The sequence below is a fragment of the Triplophysa dalaica genome, chromosome 11, assembly GCF_015846415.1.
Source record: "Triplophysa dalaica isolate WHDGS20190420 chromosome 11, ASM1584641v1, whole genome shotgun sequence".
NCBI classification, from domain to species: Eukaryota; Metazoa; Chordata; class Actinopteri; order Cypriniformes; family Nemacheilidae; genus Triplophysa; species Triplophysa dalaica.
In genome coordinates this window covers 3,386,321-3,401,152 of record NC_079552.1, presented here as the reverse complement: position 1 = coordinate 3,401,152, position 14,832 = coordinate 3,386,321, and the positions used below count along the sequence as shown (strand labels likewise).

At 37.8% G+C, this 14,832-nt stretch overlaps 2 protein-coding genes across 2 annotated transcripts in view; one reads left to right on the top strand and one right to left on the bottom strand.

Moving 5' to 3' along the window:
* Nucleotides 1-18: 18 nt before the first annotated feature.
* On the bottom strand, nt 19-9,279 carry capn2a (calpain 2, (m/II) large subunit a). The gene is made up of 21 exons (XM_056760501.1): nt 8,857-9,279; nt 8,347-8,416; nt 7,210-7,328; nt 6,191-6,324; nt 5,801-5,969; nt 5,498-5,581; nt 4,863-4,948; nt 4,291-4,359; nt 4,031-4,191; nt 3,540-3,709; nt 3,425-3,436; nt 2,966-3,177; nt 2,792-2,828; nt 2,638-2,703; nt 2,481-2,538; nt 2,333-2,397; nt 1,602-1,670; nt 1,430-1,508; nt 1,166-1,282; nt 869-927; nt 19-784 (listed from the first exon to the last, which is right to left on the bottom strand). The coding sequence occupies exons 1-21, from the start codon at nt 9,091-9,093 to the stop codon at nt 761-763; spliced, it is 2,097 nt and encodes a 698-aa protein (XP_056616479.1). The 5' UTR covers nt 9,094-9,279; the 3' UTR covers nt 19-760.
* Nucleotides 9,280-11,382: 2,103 nt separating this feature from the next.
* cdh23 (cadherin-related 23) overlaps nt 11,383-14,832 on the top strand; it is a 189,468-nt gene continuing 186,018 nt past the window's right edge. The window contains exon 1 of the mRNA XM_056761550.1: nt 11,383-11,436. The gene's annotated coding sequence lies outside the window, so the exon portion shown is untranslated. The remainder of the gene's footprint in view (nt 11,437-14,832) is intronic.

Here is a 14,832-nt window from a genome sequence, read left to right as displayed (position 1 = left end):
CGGACAAGACAAGTGCACTACAAAAGTGAACACGGACAACTTTATTCAGCAAGACTGTACAGTGAACACTTATTCTTCCCAAAACACAAACTAGATTTGCATAAGGCGATACCCTGGCATAAAGCTTGGTTTCAAATAATTAAAATATCTGTTTTGTTTAGCCTATAAATGTATGTTTACAGTTATATAATATAAAGTACACAAAACAACATAATTTAGTCTGTTTGATTAAAGTTAATTCATTTGTATATTTTTTTGAAAAATGCTAGTTGTGTTTGCCGGTGCAAAACCATGATGGAGGTGGTTGCCATGCTTTATGGGTGTTCTGGGTGGTTGCTAGGGTATACTTGGGCTTACTGGTCCAATAAACAGAACCCACCCCTGAGTCTGTAAAGTATGAGATTCTGGTCCCTAAATATGGCTTTTTTTCCATTACTGCAAATCTAAAACCGATTTTACCTGTTTTAAAGTATCATCCACTACAAGCCCCCTCATGAAAAAAAAATAGTTTCCCAGCAAGTGCCACTGATAAGAATGGTAATAGTGTGATGCCTTGCAAGCACGGCAGATACAAGCAAGAGAGCTACGAATAAAACAACAAGCAGCAGTACATATGACCCCCGAGCAACAATGCCGTATCCTGGACGCATTTACAACTTCCAGTTGTTCCACAATACAAACAAAGCATGTGCGTACACTGTATGTTTGTCATGTGGGTTAACAAACATAATAAAAGTACTATTCAAAATCCGCTGGTCCTTTATATCATGGCAAACATCAGCCACTGAAAGAAAGAAATAGAAATGTTTCAAGCAAATGCTCGGATGCAAAACGAAGAAAGGCAAAGAAGAAAAATGACAATCGGTACCTGGTTTAAGGTTAACTCAATGAACCCACTCTTGTCAATGTCAATCTTCTTGAACACTTCTACAAGGGAGAATGCAGAACTTTATGTTAGTGTTTGATCAAAGATTAAATAGTATGCAAACATGCATACAAAATATAAAAAACAAAAAATAATAGCCACAGAATTATGGAAAATGTGCGGACCTGCTTGTCCGCATGCAAATACAGAAACTGAATCGACATCTTTGGATCATGTAATGTGTCAAACAGAATCAGGAACTTGACAATATTATGATAAAGATTATTAACATGTACTTACTAAACATCATCTCTAGCCGCATCAAACAGGCCACAAAGTTATCAAAGTCGATGGTCATGTCTGCTTCACCGTATCGTGCAGCTAGAAGCTGATGAAGGGTGTCATTCAAAGAGAACCCTGTGCAGTAATAAACACACTTACTTCTATTAATAAACCCTCTATGAGCATAAATTTATATCAGGGCTGTTAAATACTAACTACAGCTGTTGGTGAAAATCATCTCTAAACATACTGAAAATCTGAACGAAAAAGATCGAAGGTCACCTGTTTCCTTCAAAGCCATTCGCATCTCTGGTGTACTCATGCAGCCGGATCCATCCATATCATTCTTCTTGTAAATGATCTTAAAAGAGAAGAACGAAGGTGTTCATTCAAAACAAGGCCATGACAAACAAACAGCATTTGTGAGTTATTGCAATTTTATGTACAAACGCACCAGATACTTCTGAATTTTCTTCCACAGGGTGGCAAACTCTGCTAGACCCAATTTTCCATTGCCACTGTCCTGCATCAGTGTTAAGTGAAAATCAGATAATGTATAAAGTTGTAAATAAAAGAGTGACTTAAAATTCTCTAGATGATGTTTTTGCATTTACTGCGAAAATAAGGGAAATCTGCAGAATAGATTCAAACACGTTAACGATAAGAGAATTAGAAACAATTAAAGGAACATTTCACCCAAAAAGAAAAGTTCTATCTTAATTTTTTTACCCTAAGTTGTTCAAAATCAGTTCAGGGACATCATTCACTACCATAGAAGGAAAAAAATATTGTATATCATTTTTGTTCTGTTGAACACAAAATGAGATATTTTGAAGAATATAAGAAAGCACTTTTGACATTTTTTTTTTTTTACTACAATGGTTGTCAATGACGTCCCAGAAATAAATATTGCTAACATTCTTCCAAATATCAACAAAGAAATGTATACATGTTTGGAAAAACTTGAGGGTGAGTAAATGATAACAGAATTAGCATTTTTGGGTGAACTGGTTCTATAATGGTAGCAGAAAACAATCAAATAAGCCAATAAACAAACAGTGAGTTTGTTGACTTCTGCCCAGCTTTCTGCTTTTTCGACTTTTGCAGACACATCTACTAATGACTTTATAAAACTGTTGGACATCTCAGAGAAAGCTGCCTGGTGGACCGGCTGTAAAAGGATACGTCCATGAGATTCACCATGATCCTACAGGTATCCAAACTGAAACCATCCGTTTTAATATCTGTCCCTGTAAGGAGAACACACATGTTTCTTGATCTTCCGAAATGTGTTTGTACTTTAATGGTTATTTAAAGTGCAAAGATTACTTACGTTTTGAGACTATTTTGTTGAGAATTGTTCGTATCTCAAAGCTAGAAATCTCCATGTCCTAAACCAAGACACAAAGACATTAATATGAGCTTATAATCACCGATCGGGCATGTTTCATTTTTAAGTAAAACATTATGCTCAATCACAAATAACTTACGTCTCCTGCTAGTTTGGTAAAAAGCCCCCTGAATCCAGAATCCACTTCTGCTTCAGACACAATCTCCTGAAGACACAGTAAGTATATCAGTGTTATCCAGAGAGTGTTATAGCTTACTGTAACATAAGAGAGACACAAGACAGATGTGACTTACATCTTCTATGTCTGCTTCCACAGGATCATCACATTGTCTGGAGGAAAGAAGAATAAGAGAGGTAATACATAACGAAGATAACTAGTCCATTACATAGAATACAATGGGAAAGGAAATACAGTGCTACAATATAAAAAGTGTAATACGTTATATTATTATAAATGAAGTCCTTACTGCATCTCAGACTGTTTCTCAGAAAACACACGGACACAGAAGTCTCCGTTCTTGTGCGGCTCAAAGGTGGAGGGAACGATGAGATATTCTCCAGGAGGAAGTTTGAAGCGGGTGCTGATCTCTCTCAGATTGGAGAAGGTCTCGGATCGAGCTTTCTGAGCATGCGAGAGGAAATAATTCTTATCCAGATGAACTTCCTTCTGCCCGCGGAACTACAACGAGGTGACCAAACAAGAAAATACAATTAATAATTTACTACAGAGAGCATTGAACAATGACAATATTGCTACAGTATGCAGTTGCTAAGATGCATGTTTCAGGGGTTTTTAGTCTACGCTTTGGTGATATGGGTGGTTGCTAGGATGTTGTTGGGTGGTTTATTGGATGTTCTGCTTGAGGAGTCAAAAGAGACCAGGGGGCAATGTATGATGTTAACTGGAGCGAGCCAACTTTTCTCACCTGGGGAGGAACCTGAAAAATAGCAGTTAAAGTGTTTAAAAAGCTGCATCACAGGTCACTCTCATAAAACACTGTGTTAGATACCAAATGTAACATTGTATCTTAGGAACCGCACCTCGTAGATGGCGTAGCCAATGGTGTGCATGTCTTCTCCAGCCTTCCGCAGTTTGCGTTGATTCTTCTGGATCAGACCGATGACCACACTGCAGCCCACTTCATTATCATCAGGATCGTCATCTTCCTCCTCTAGTTTGATCTTAAACTGAGGATTCATCCAGAATGTGTCTGTGGAAGACAACACACAGCCAGGGGACTATAAAAAAGCTGCTATGGTCAAGTCAATGGGGACCATTTTTGGGTTAACTATTTCTTTAGTAACCTTTGAAGTTTGAAGGTTGTATAGGTCACATGTGCTTGAATACTTAGCCAGATGTCATTGTCCCGCCCCAAAATGATTGCTATTGGCTGAAGCACAATTTTAATGTGACCCAGTTGGGCCTTTAAAAAATAATGAGTACAATTCTGTTTACTGCCACTACTGGCGCCATGAAACGACACACTTTGGCATTTAACTTACTTTTTCAAGCATGATTCTGAGGTACTCACAGGGATGATTTCTGCAGCCACCAGCCGTCGAGCCTCTTCTCCAAGTTCCATCGAACTTACTGGTGCTCCAGTGTTTGACTGCGTCAGAAGTCAGTGTGTCTGGTGTCAGAGTGCAGATCTCTATACGAGAATAATGTCTCACAAAATCTGAAAATGACATCCTGCACAAATACAAAAAGAAATGTGTAAAATATTTAATCATACTAAATCCACATATTAACAATATACTTTTTATACGTTTTGAATTAACGTGAGTTTACCAGAATTCTCCGTCTTCTGACTTCACAATCTCGTGTTCAGATGGACTGACTGCATTCCACTCAGAAGAGCTAGATATTAACAGATACAATATATAGAATAAGGTACACAAAGACAACGCTCACATCTGAAGAGAGTTGTTAGACACAATTCTGAGTACAGAAATCTTCATTAAATTGATTTAGTGCCATCCTTCTGACAGAATATTAGAAGATAATTTGTTAACCGATCAGAATCCATAACTAATGAAATGGGGGTGATGGTTCAACCAAACATGAAAGTTCTTCCGAAAGTTCTTCTGCAGAACACAAAAGAAGATATTTTAAAGAATGTTAGTAATCAAACAACAGCGTTGTCCATTGACTCGCAATGGTTTTGTGTATTTTACAATAGAAGTTAATGTGTATCGCCATTATTCGATTACTAATGTTTTTAAAAACATCTTTTGTGCTCTGCAGAAAAAGAAAGTCATACAGTTTTAAAATGACAAGAGGTTTAGTAAATGATGATATCATTTTATTTTTTGGTCAAACTAACCCTTTAACTAATATGTTTTGAATGTGGGGATATTTACTTGTCACTCCAGGCACCTGTCCATTCCACTTGACCCCAAGGATTACGAACCCGGACCAGCTTCTCCTTTCGGCCTTTATAATTAACCTGAAAGACCAAAGCATCCCCTTAAGAACATGTGGCTATAGACGGTTTCAAAGCAACAACATAATCAAACGTTACTGTGCATGCACCATTTTGTGGCCCGAATTTAACTTCAGGTACACATCCGAGTCCCTGTAGATTATTCTGATTACAAGCAAATTAAATAACTAAATTACATTAGTTAATAAGTTAAAAGTATTTCTAGCCAGTATAATTTTGGGTTACCAGTAGAAGAACCATTACTTGGCTAAACTTAAATGCGATAGAGTTACACGACCACTTCAACAAATTGTTATTATGCCATAAAATATTAATATAAATCAATATGAATGTAAATGAAATGAAATATAAATAGTTTATATAAATAAAATACAAATAAGCACAAGCCAGACCACTCGACAAACACAGACCAGGCGTGGCCAGGCATGTGCGTCCGATGAAACTATCTATACAAAACGTTTTCAAGTTGAAACGGAAAGCGAAAAAAGGCTTAAATTTAGTCTTTTTTTGCACAGCACAGCTACAGATCTTTTAAGACACTGAATGAATAACCTCAATTGCCCCGGTAAGAGAGTAAGCGTGTCCCTTCACAAGTTTCTGATTAGTGATGGCTTCAGAATCAGCAGCACTGGTAATCTGCAAAAACAGAGAACAACTGTTAATTTAGATACTAGTTCACAGCATCTTATAGTTCACCTGTATAGTATTGTATGGTAAAGTACAATATAGTGTAACAATTTATAGTATAACTGTTGTTTCATGGAAAAAGATTTGCATGGAAGTGCGACGTTGCACTGATATGAATTTAATTTTCATTTTTGGCTGAACTACATACACATGCAAAAGAGCTCATACATCAATGGAGCAGCCCAACAGAGCGCCAGAGTCCAGGGCCTTCCTGATAATTTGGAACAAGTTGGGTGGAGCACTTTTCAATTCGTACATTTCCGCAATCCCTCCAGTGAAATCCTCAAAGCCCTCAGTGGTGGAGCCACCAGACAGAGCTTCATAACATCCGTTCAACCTGAGGAACACATAACAACAATACTGTCACTCACAGAAAAAACTGTCAACCGCAGACGCATACTGTAGGTATAGTATCCTACATATAGGGGGGCAGAAATGTGCATCGTACTGATTTCTAGCTCAAGGTCTATATGTTTTACTTACACCAAATGATAGAAAATAAAGTTAGTAAGCTGGAATGCATTTGTGGTTGTTAGGCGAAACCATGGTATGACTCACTTGGCATAGGCCTTCTCCAGCAGGGCGCTCCAGAACTCAGAACCTGTGGCCGAATGAACGAACAGCAGTTCTCCATCTCTTGAGGGCAGCCGGTCATCCACCACCACATCAACCCACTCCCCGAACTGCCAAAACTGACATCAAATAACAAACAAGTATTAGAGAGAAACAATCTGCAGCAGATGAGCCAAAACATAATCAAATCCACGAGTGAGCAACCTCGTAAAACATAAGCATAACACAGCAACAAAGCACTGTCACATATACATTTTTATTGCAAAGTCTGTAAACATTGCCGCTGTAATGTTTGAAGAATAAACGATATAAAGTGTAGCACACACATTGGAAGGGCTCTTCCTCTGAGTTCAGTGCCGCAGTTACTTCCTGTTCTGACCAAAATATTCCACCATCCCATAAACCAGAGCCAATTCTCATTTTTTCTTTGAAAAGTGAGAACATACAGAAGATTTGAAGAAGCACAATCGCGCTGATTTATTTCAAGATACGTCAGTGCAAATTGTTTTCGATCAAGGCATCCCTCACATTCCCCGTCGGGGAAACCGCCCCGTAGTCTATCACTAATTCTTTCCAAATGTCTAGTTATATAGGCTTGGATAAAGCCAAAAATCTATTATTGTATAAACCTAGATTAGGTCTGCCTGTCTGTATGTATATGTATATAACACCCTTTCATCAAGTAAAGCCCTTAATAGGTAATGACAATACCTCACTAACCTCTAAACAAGACATTCCTTCATTTTTCACATTTGTCTTGAAGCAACACAAATTTTCAGGATTATGACCTTTAAAATGTCTCTTAAACTGTCCAAGTATTCAATACATGTAAAACAGTCAAACTAAATCTCAACTATCACTAGTTCATCTGATGATATACATGCCAAACCTTACAGATCCATTGTAACTTCATACATTAAACACAGCTTTGGAAAAATTCGTCCTAAAGTGTTTTGGTCAGACTAAAACATTGCTTAATGTTCACATGACATCTGTTTGTCTACCTGGAAGTGGAAAATGCCAGCATAGTCTTGTCCAAAGCCCTGGTTGGATGGTACGACACGGGTCAGAACATCTTCATTGAGGGTTAGAGAGGCAATAGCTGCTAAGAGCCAACAATCACCTGAAATAAGACGTAAGAGGTTTCACCAGCTAGTTCAGAATATCAGACACTGCTAAGGTGAATAAAAGAAATGAATTCAAAGGCTTAATACTCGGAACATCAACATTTTAACAAAGCTGCAAAATAAAAGATGCAAAATCAAGCGCCAAAGATAGTAAAACAACACCTTAGGATTTAACACATTATGTGTTATGGCCAAAAGTTATTCTTACTTTACGATTAAGACTAACCAGCTGGTTTTACATATACGCTTTCAGGTTCTTCCCCTGCCACAATAGTTATTAATGCTACAAAACCTTTTCCTCTTCAGAAGGATGAATCATCTTCATATAGCTATAGCAACGTGCTCCTGATGATAACATTGTTTGTAAATACACTGAAAGTGTTGCCAAGTCACCCATTTCCTCTTTTCATTCATGAGTCAATCTATACATTCATACAGTTCAATATATTACAAACCAGATTAACAATCTTAACTACGAGCACTCATTAAGTGTGTATTGGATGAAATATAATAAGCAGTGTTGTGAGGCAAAGGTTACAGTAAACTCGTGTTGTTATGCAACTGTACAGCAGAACCCTTCATTGCTAATGCAGACAGAAGATTTCTCTATGTGCCTGAACTGATTCATGGCAAGTCTTACAAAAACAAACAGTATTTAAAGCCTGTGGGATGAAAACAGAATCTGTGGAATTTCATCCGAAAGTCAGCACAAAGACTTCTCTGATAATGAAGCAACCAGTGAATCTTACCATGAAGCCGTGCACTAGAATTCAGCGCAAAATAAAAACTCATGAGAGTTTACGAGGAGTGAAGTTTGACAGTTTCCGGACTTGGGGTGTTTAAGAAACGTTTGTATCACAGGGATTAAAGAACCAAAGTAGGGATTTGAGTATCAAAGTACTCAAAGTGTCAAATGTGTCAACAAGGGATTTCCCAAAAAGTTTTAAAGACACGTGCTATTCTAATGCACAAATATGTAATAAAACACAAGGTGTTAGAGGTCAAAACACTTACCTAAAGATCCTTGGCAAATATCGGTTCTTGTAGCACCTCCAACAATAAACTCAGGATTGGATGTCAGTTCCTACAGTACAAGAATTCCATTCAATTCAACTGTTTTTTGGGTGTTTCTGTGCTGTAGTTTTTCATCTCTTTGCATTTTACAGAAAATACAAAAAAAGTATTGAGATGATACAATTATATAACAAGAGCAAATCATAAAATACACACAAATGTTTTAAATTTGGGGATTTCAGCAAAAAGAATGCGAACTCCGAATGTTTGAACAGACTATGATGCCCTGTTTCCTTTCAAATACTTACAGGATGAGTCATTTCTTACATTTCTCTAACCTCAATCATTGTTTTGGATCTTTGCTTCTTCCTATTAACGGTGAAGATAAGCAATGAGAGATCACACCTGATGTAACTCATCTCCCTATTCACATTACCCTGCAGCTACATGAACTATGTTTTTGTAGAACCACAGTAACTGCGTTGATGTGAGGAGGCGGAACACACTCACCCCTGGTCTTTTCCACTGGATTCCTCTGGTTTTAGAAGATCGCGGTCCGAGTTCGTTAAAGCCCAGAGATTCGGGTGCGGTTGGGAATGTGGGATCGCAGAAGAGCTGACCTCGGCTCTGACACTCACTTCTGAGACTCTCAAAGTTCTGGTTCAGGTATTTCACAGCGTTGGCATTCGTGCCGAAACCAGCCACATGTGCCCTGTTTTTGGCGAGTGTGGATGCCACTCCTGACATTTTCAACAGGGAAGTTTTCTTTGCAGCTGTAAGCCACACAGTTCGAACTTCTGCTTTTACTCCTTCATCTGCTCCTCCTGCTGGGAGAGGCGTGGTCGCGCGCGTCTGTTATTACAGAGTTTGCAACAGGGCGCGTTCTAGCGATCAAAAACAGCTGGAGGACGCAACGGAGTAGGAAATACGCAGTGATGTTTTAACGTGTGGGCAACCCACCACACGTGACATGTTTCGGCTTTAGCGTCGAATGTTTACCACATATGTGTCCAGCCCACTTTTAATTGATCTTTTCGCAGTTTACTTATTTTTATTAAACAATTTAAATGTACAAAACTGCAAGGTATACAGAAAAAACAGCACAGTTTTGACATACATAATAAATAAATCCTGGAAGAAATACAAATTGGGTAAACAAAACAAACAAACAAAAAATTACACTAATAATTAGAGATAAAAAATTAGAGAGTTCAAAAAGGGGTTTCAGGGAAAAACGCTCACTATTAAACGTGAAAAAACGCAACGCACTAAAGTTACGTGACGCGCTGGAAAATAGGTAACACGACGCAACGCAATAATTATAGACTATGATGTGAAAGGATTATAATAGTAAATAAAATACTTCTTATTTTATAAATATATTTTAGGCGTTTAAAGTTTCGGAAACGAACTTAATATAACGTTTAAATATTTAAAACATAATGACCGCGGAGGGGATTTATGGGTGGCATGAGGTATATAACAGTAAGTTTACGCAGGACTTTAAATTTGACAATTTGAAGACAGGACAGGATCAGTGAACCATACGGTAAAACGCAGTTAACCTGTACAGGTGAGAATTCATTGAAACGCAAACGTGTGGAAAAACCATTTGTAGCATACATTGAGGCCCACCTTGGATATGCGTGTATATGTTTTCATTATATCTCATGTTTCCTAAATTCCACACTCTTCATCTGTTCCAGAGAGAGATGTTGCTGCCCTCTTGTGTTTTACGTCAGTAATCAATTCATTTTACATCACGAGGAACCAGAAACCAGCATACATTTGGGATTTGTCACGTGTGCCCCAAATTTGCCAAAACAGGGGTTGTTGTCTTTCATTCAACATATGAAGAAAAGCTCAAATGAATGTAGACGTAAACATCAAACTGAATAGAAAGCTGGTACGAACCAAACAATTCTGCCACGCGAATGGTGTTTAAAGAGTTTGCACATGCGCACTTAATCGCGCTGGTTTAGAATTTTACGGTAATCTGGTGGCCCTTATTTATTCGTTAATATGATCATGTGTATATAGTTCAATTCAAGAAAAACGTTTTATATCGCATTGTTCGAAATTATTTAAAATGTCAATAAACTAAATCAAAATAAAATAGCCTATATTTATAAATAGCTTCACATAAGAAAAACACGAATTTCATTTGCTATGGTTTGGTTCTATCAAGTGGTTTTATCGAACATGCCGCGTCACGTGACACAGGAGAACCAATGGCTTTCAATCTAGAGTGTGAAATGTAAACAAAAAGTACAGCAAGACAGAACCTTTAGAAAGCAGAAGCACACACAGTACGCCTAGCATTTTAATTTCGGTTTTACAGAAGAAAGACAATAATATTAAGTCGTTAGGATATGAGAGTAAGTACATGATAGATGAGTTTCAGAGTACTAAATTCAATTTATTTGTATGTTATATGCAATATATGTGGTTTCACAGCAGTTTTACAACGAATTGTGTTTTACATACCATTACACAAGCCCTATTTGAGACATAATGATCCTTGGAATCTGTTTTAAATAGGTCTCATCGTTTTGTTGGATACACTGTCTATCGTTGGCTGTTATGCTGTCAAAGTCCTTGAGGTGGCAGCAGATATACAGAATACAGCCGCTTAGAAAGCCCCTATCATGTATTATGAAGCCTATCAATTGATTTTATTAAAACAATATTATATTGTCATTCGACATCGGATATATTTGCAGTTATAAATTATTGACAGCGTTTAGCTAATATCATGTCCAGTCTAAGTTTTAAATTAACAGATATTTTTCACAATGTTAACTAGAAATTCACTGTTCAAATTACATAAAACCCCGAAATCCATCAATAGATTCTGGAATTGACAATAGGCTAAATGACCACTTAAAAATAACCAAATGTTGCCTATTTGATTGGTCTGACTGACTTTGCGCGTGCGTGCGTGCGTGCGTGTATGTGTGCGTGTGTGTGTGTGAGAGAGAGAGAGAGAGAGAGATGGTACTCGGTGCATCACCACCACTCTCTCAGCAGCGGGAGCATCGCTCGGTCGTCAAGCGCGCTCGGGTCGGATTAATCTGGAGGAGGCGGCAGGTAAGAGCTCACATCCACAGAGATATAACCACCTGCATCTGACCCTACCTGCAAAACTAGGACTGATATAAAAAAAACATCATTTTAAAGATAACATAATTTTAAATAATCACGATATAAAAATGTATTTAAACATTGTCTGAAAACTCATCCCGATGCTTTTGCTACTTCATTGGCCTAATAGTTTCTATTAGAGAGGATAATAATTATTTTTAGAACTTTATGTCAGAGACATAAAACATGTTGTCAAATTGATGACGGTAAAGTCGGGGCTGACTGACAGTGTGTGTCGTTATGAGTCACTGCGTTATGTTCTCCTATCTACAACCAATGTAGTTTTCGTTATAGTTATATTCAGCTTTTATGTTTTAGTTGTTTTTTTCCAAATAGTTTACACGCAAAGTCCTGCGTAACTGTTCCGCGCGGTAAGTTGCCCGTATCGTGTAGCGCAGCGCGCGCGGCTGTTATTTATTAATGTGTCATCTGAGCGCGCGAGGGGTTGCCGTAATCACGCAAGGGGTTCACCATGCATTCTTATTAAATGTGATTGTCAGTTTACATGTGGTTTAGCTTCATCAATTTGTTATAATTCTGTGTCATGAAGTTTGGTGATCCTTGTTTTCGATATGCAAGCATGAAAATCCATCTGATCGTTTATGCATCTAAACAGCTCTGAACAAAGTGATCAGCTGCACTTGAGCTTTTTGGGGCAATTGTTTCCATGTTTATATAGTTAGACAGTAAGTTATCTTTAGGAGGGGGTTTGGATGTTATTCTTGAATGGAAATGGGGCTGTCATCCTGGGAGATATACTGAATTTGTCTAAACACATCATTGGAGGGGTTCTTAGGTGTTGTCTGAAATCACCTATATAAAGATGGACCAAACATAAACTTATCAGCTTAATGCAAAGTGGACATTGTTGTTCCACTTTCTCTCTATCTTTAATTTAGATATTTTGTCCATTTCTAATATGCCAAAGGACAGGTTCACCTGTTCAGTTTTAGGTTTTAACTGTTGATCAGGGAACACTGGAACAACTTTGTTTATTATGACACTGTGACTTCATTCCAAAACCTAGCACGCTATCTAGCCTAGGCAACAATATGAGGATTCAGACTCCCAAAGCGGGAGACAGTTAAGTGACTTCTGACAAAACACTTAAGCTTCACTACTATTTGGCCACAGAGTTTAACTTTATTAATCCCATTTAAACATTGCAGCAAACCCCAGGCTGTTCACTTAGATTTTGAGACAATGTCTATTGCATTTACGTTAAAATTATTTTGGTTAGTCTTTTCTGGTTGCATGGGATGTGGTTGGACTGAATGTTTAATTTGTTTCATTATGAGGTTGAGTGTCATTGTATGCATCAGCATCATCAGGAATTTGGTTACCTTCACTCTGTTAGAATCACAAAAATAATATATGTTGAATGGAGATACTGTATATGTATGTGTGCACAAGTGTTTCTGTTTGAAATAGAATCCGCTGCCACGGTTTCTTACTGGGCATGTCTGTCAGCCTTTTCAAATCCACTCTGAAACGAGCACAGACGAAAGAGAGAGAAGGAATGATCATTCGAAATGAAGGCTCGGGATGGGACAGGTATTTTGAGTGACAGGCTGAAATGAATGGCTGTATCAGAAGGAGGGAGGACAGAATTGCAGATACAGTGACACTCCAAAGCTACAGAAGAAGGAACGGAGAGATGATGGAAATAAAAGATGAAACTGAGGAATAAAATGGAGAATTGTGATCTGTGAATATATGTACTGTAAGCAGCAACTCGCTTTGGCGTTCTTTCTATTCCTTTCTCCCCTTCTCTTCGTTTCACCTTTTCTATCCGAGGGTCCCGTCTGTGCGAGGTCATTAAATCAGTGGGGTCAGCCAGGCAGAACACAGAGGTCAGAGAATAAAGAAGAGGGGTATAGAAGGAGAGGGTTTTTTGGACCCTCCTTTCAAGCCAAATATACATTGGCTGTGTTTGAATGGAATAATAAAATACTGCATACTTGCACAGTAGTGACTCATTTTGGCTCGGCTGTTAGCAGGGTTTTTGTCTGATTTTGTAAGTTATGTAGAAATGTTTAATTGTAACATGTATGCACAGTATATCTTATTTGTCTTTAAATTATGGTCAAATATACATATATTGACCAACCACCATTCTCCCTAGTTGACCATTAAACTGACCATTGGCCATTATAAAATCCATACGCATCCAAACGCATTGTGCACATCTCATGTGTCATTTACATTTAGGCATTTAGCAGATGCGTATTTTACCTTTTGAAAACACTTTTCTATACAGTTGTTTTGGTGGTTATGGGATGCATTGGTTGTGTATAGGCTACCTATTGCAGTGTGCTTTGTTGAACATTATACCACACGATTTAGAACAATTTTAGAATGTATAGGCAGTCTATACATACCGAAGATTTGCATATTCTGCACCCTATATGGAGAGTTTGTTTGCAAAAACAGATAACTCTGTTTATAAAAAACGTTATCATGTTTTATGGTTTTACTTGGAATGCACACTTACTGTAAAACATAATTTTTGAACTTTTAAAAAAACGGGTTATTTGTTTTTGCAAAGGAACTATTCTGTATATGTAAGAATAAGGAAGAACAGTATGAATAGTGACAAAATAAATGAATAAAATGGAAACATATCATAAGATAACATAGCCTTAAGATACAATCACGCTTTACTTCCATTTGTTTCTACAGAATATGGAAAAGTAAGAACAGAGGCACATGCCTTCCCGTTTTAAAGGAAATTGGATTAAATTTTTTCTGAAACAATGCCTTAAGTGTGACATCATATCCCATTGCCAATATTTACTTTGTTGTATGCCTATAGCTTAGTGTGACTGCACCTTTTAGAATTAATCCTAATTAAATTATTAGAAAAGTCGCAGTTAGAGGACAGAGAGAGAGGTGCCAGTAGTCTTCCTGATGGTTCTGACCTCACTGATCTCAGTTTAGTGTTTTGGAGCTGTGAATCTCTTCCCGTTATGTGATTGAGATTTTAATTGAGCACAGATGCGAATGTGTCACAGTGCTCTGAAGAACAAGCTGTTTGGTCGGTCAGAGAGGATGAACTGATGGCAGTTGGTTGCGAGCGTTATGCTGGTAACAAACTTCAGGGCTAGCTGGAGTTGATATCTTAATAGGACACGGCCATGCAAACAGACCGCAAAGTATCGAGTATACTGATACTTCTTTTAGTTCAAGGACTGTAAGTGTTGACACATTGTTGCTGGTGCATGATTTCTTTGCCCTGAGATTTGAGATATAATATCATGTTGTTAGTGGCCTACTCATTTTGGCTGGTCATGTGATCTCAACATTACAAATTTATTAGGGATGCACTGTAAATGATAAGCC

What these genes read in the sequence shown, in the direction of transcription:
- capn2a (XM_056760501.1), bottom strand. Translation starts at nt 9,093, where the DNA reads ATGTCAGGAGTGGCATCCACACTCGCCAAAAACAGGGCACATGTGGCT. An exon ending in TGTTGGGCTGCTCCATTGAT is followed by an intron (nt 5,582 to 5,800) that starts GTATGAGCTCTT and finishes CTGTTTTTGCAG; the next exon opens with ATTACCAGTGCTGCTGATTC. An exon ending in GCGGCTAGAGATGATGTTTA is followed by an intron (nt 928 to 1,165) that starts GTAAGTACATGT and finishes TCTCCCTTGTAG; the next exon opens with AAGTGTTCAAGAAGATTGAC.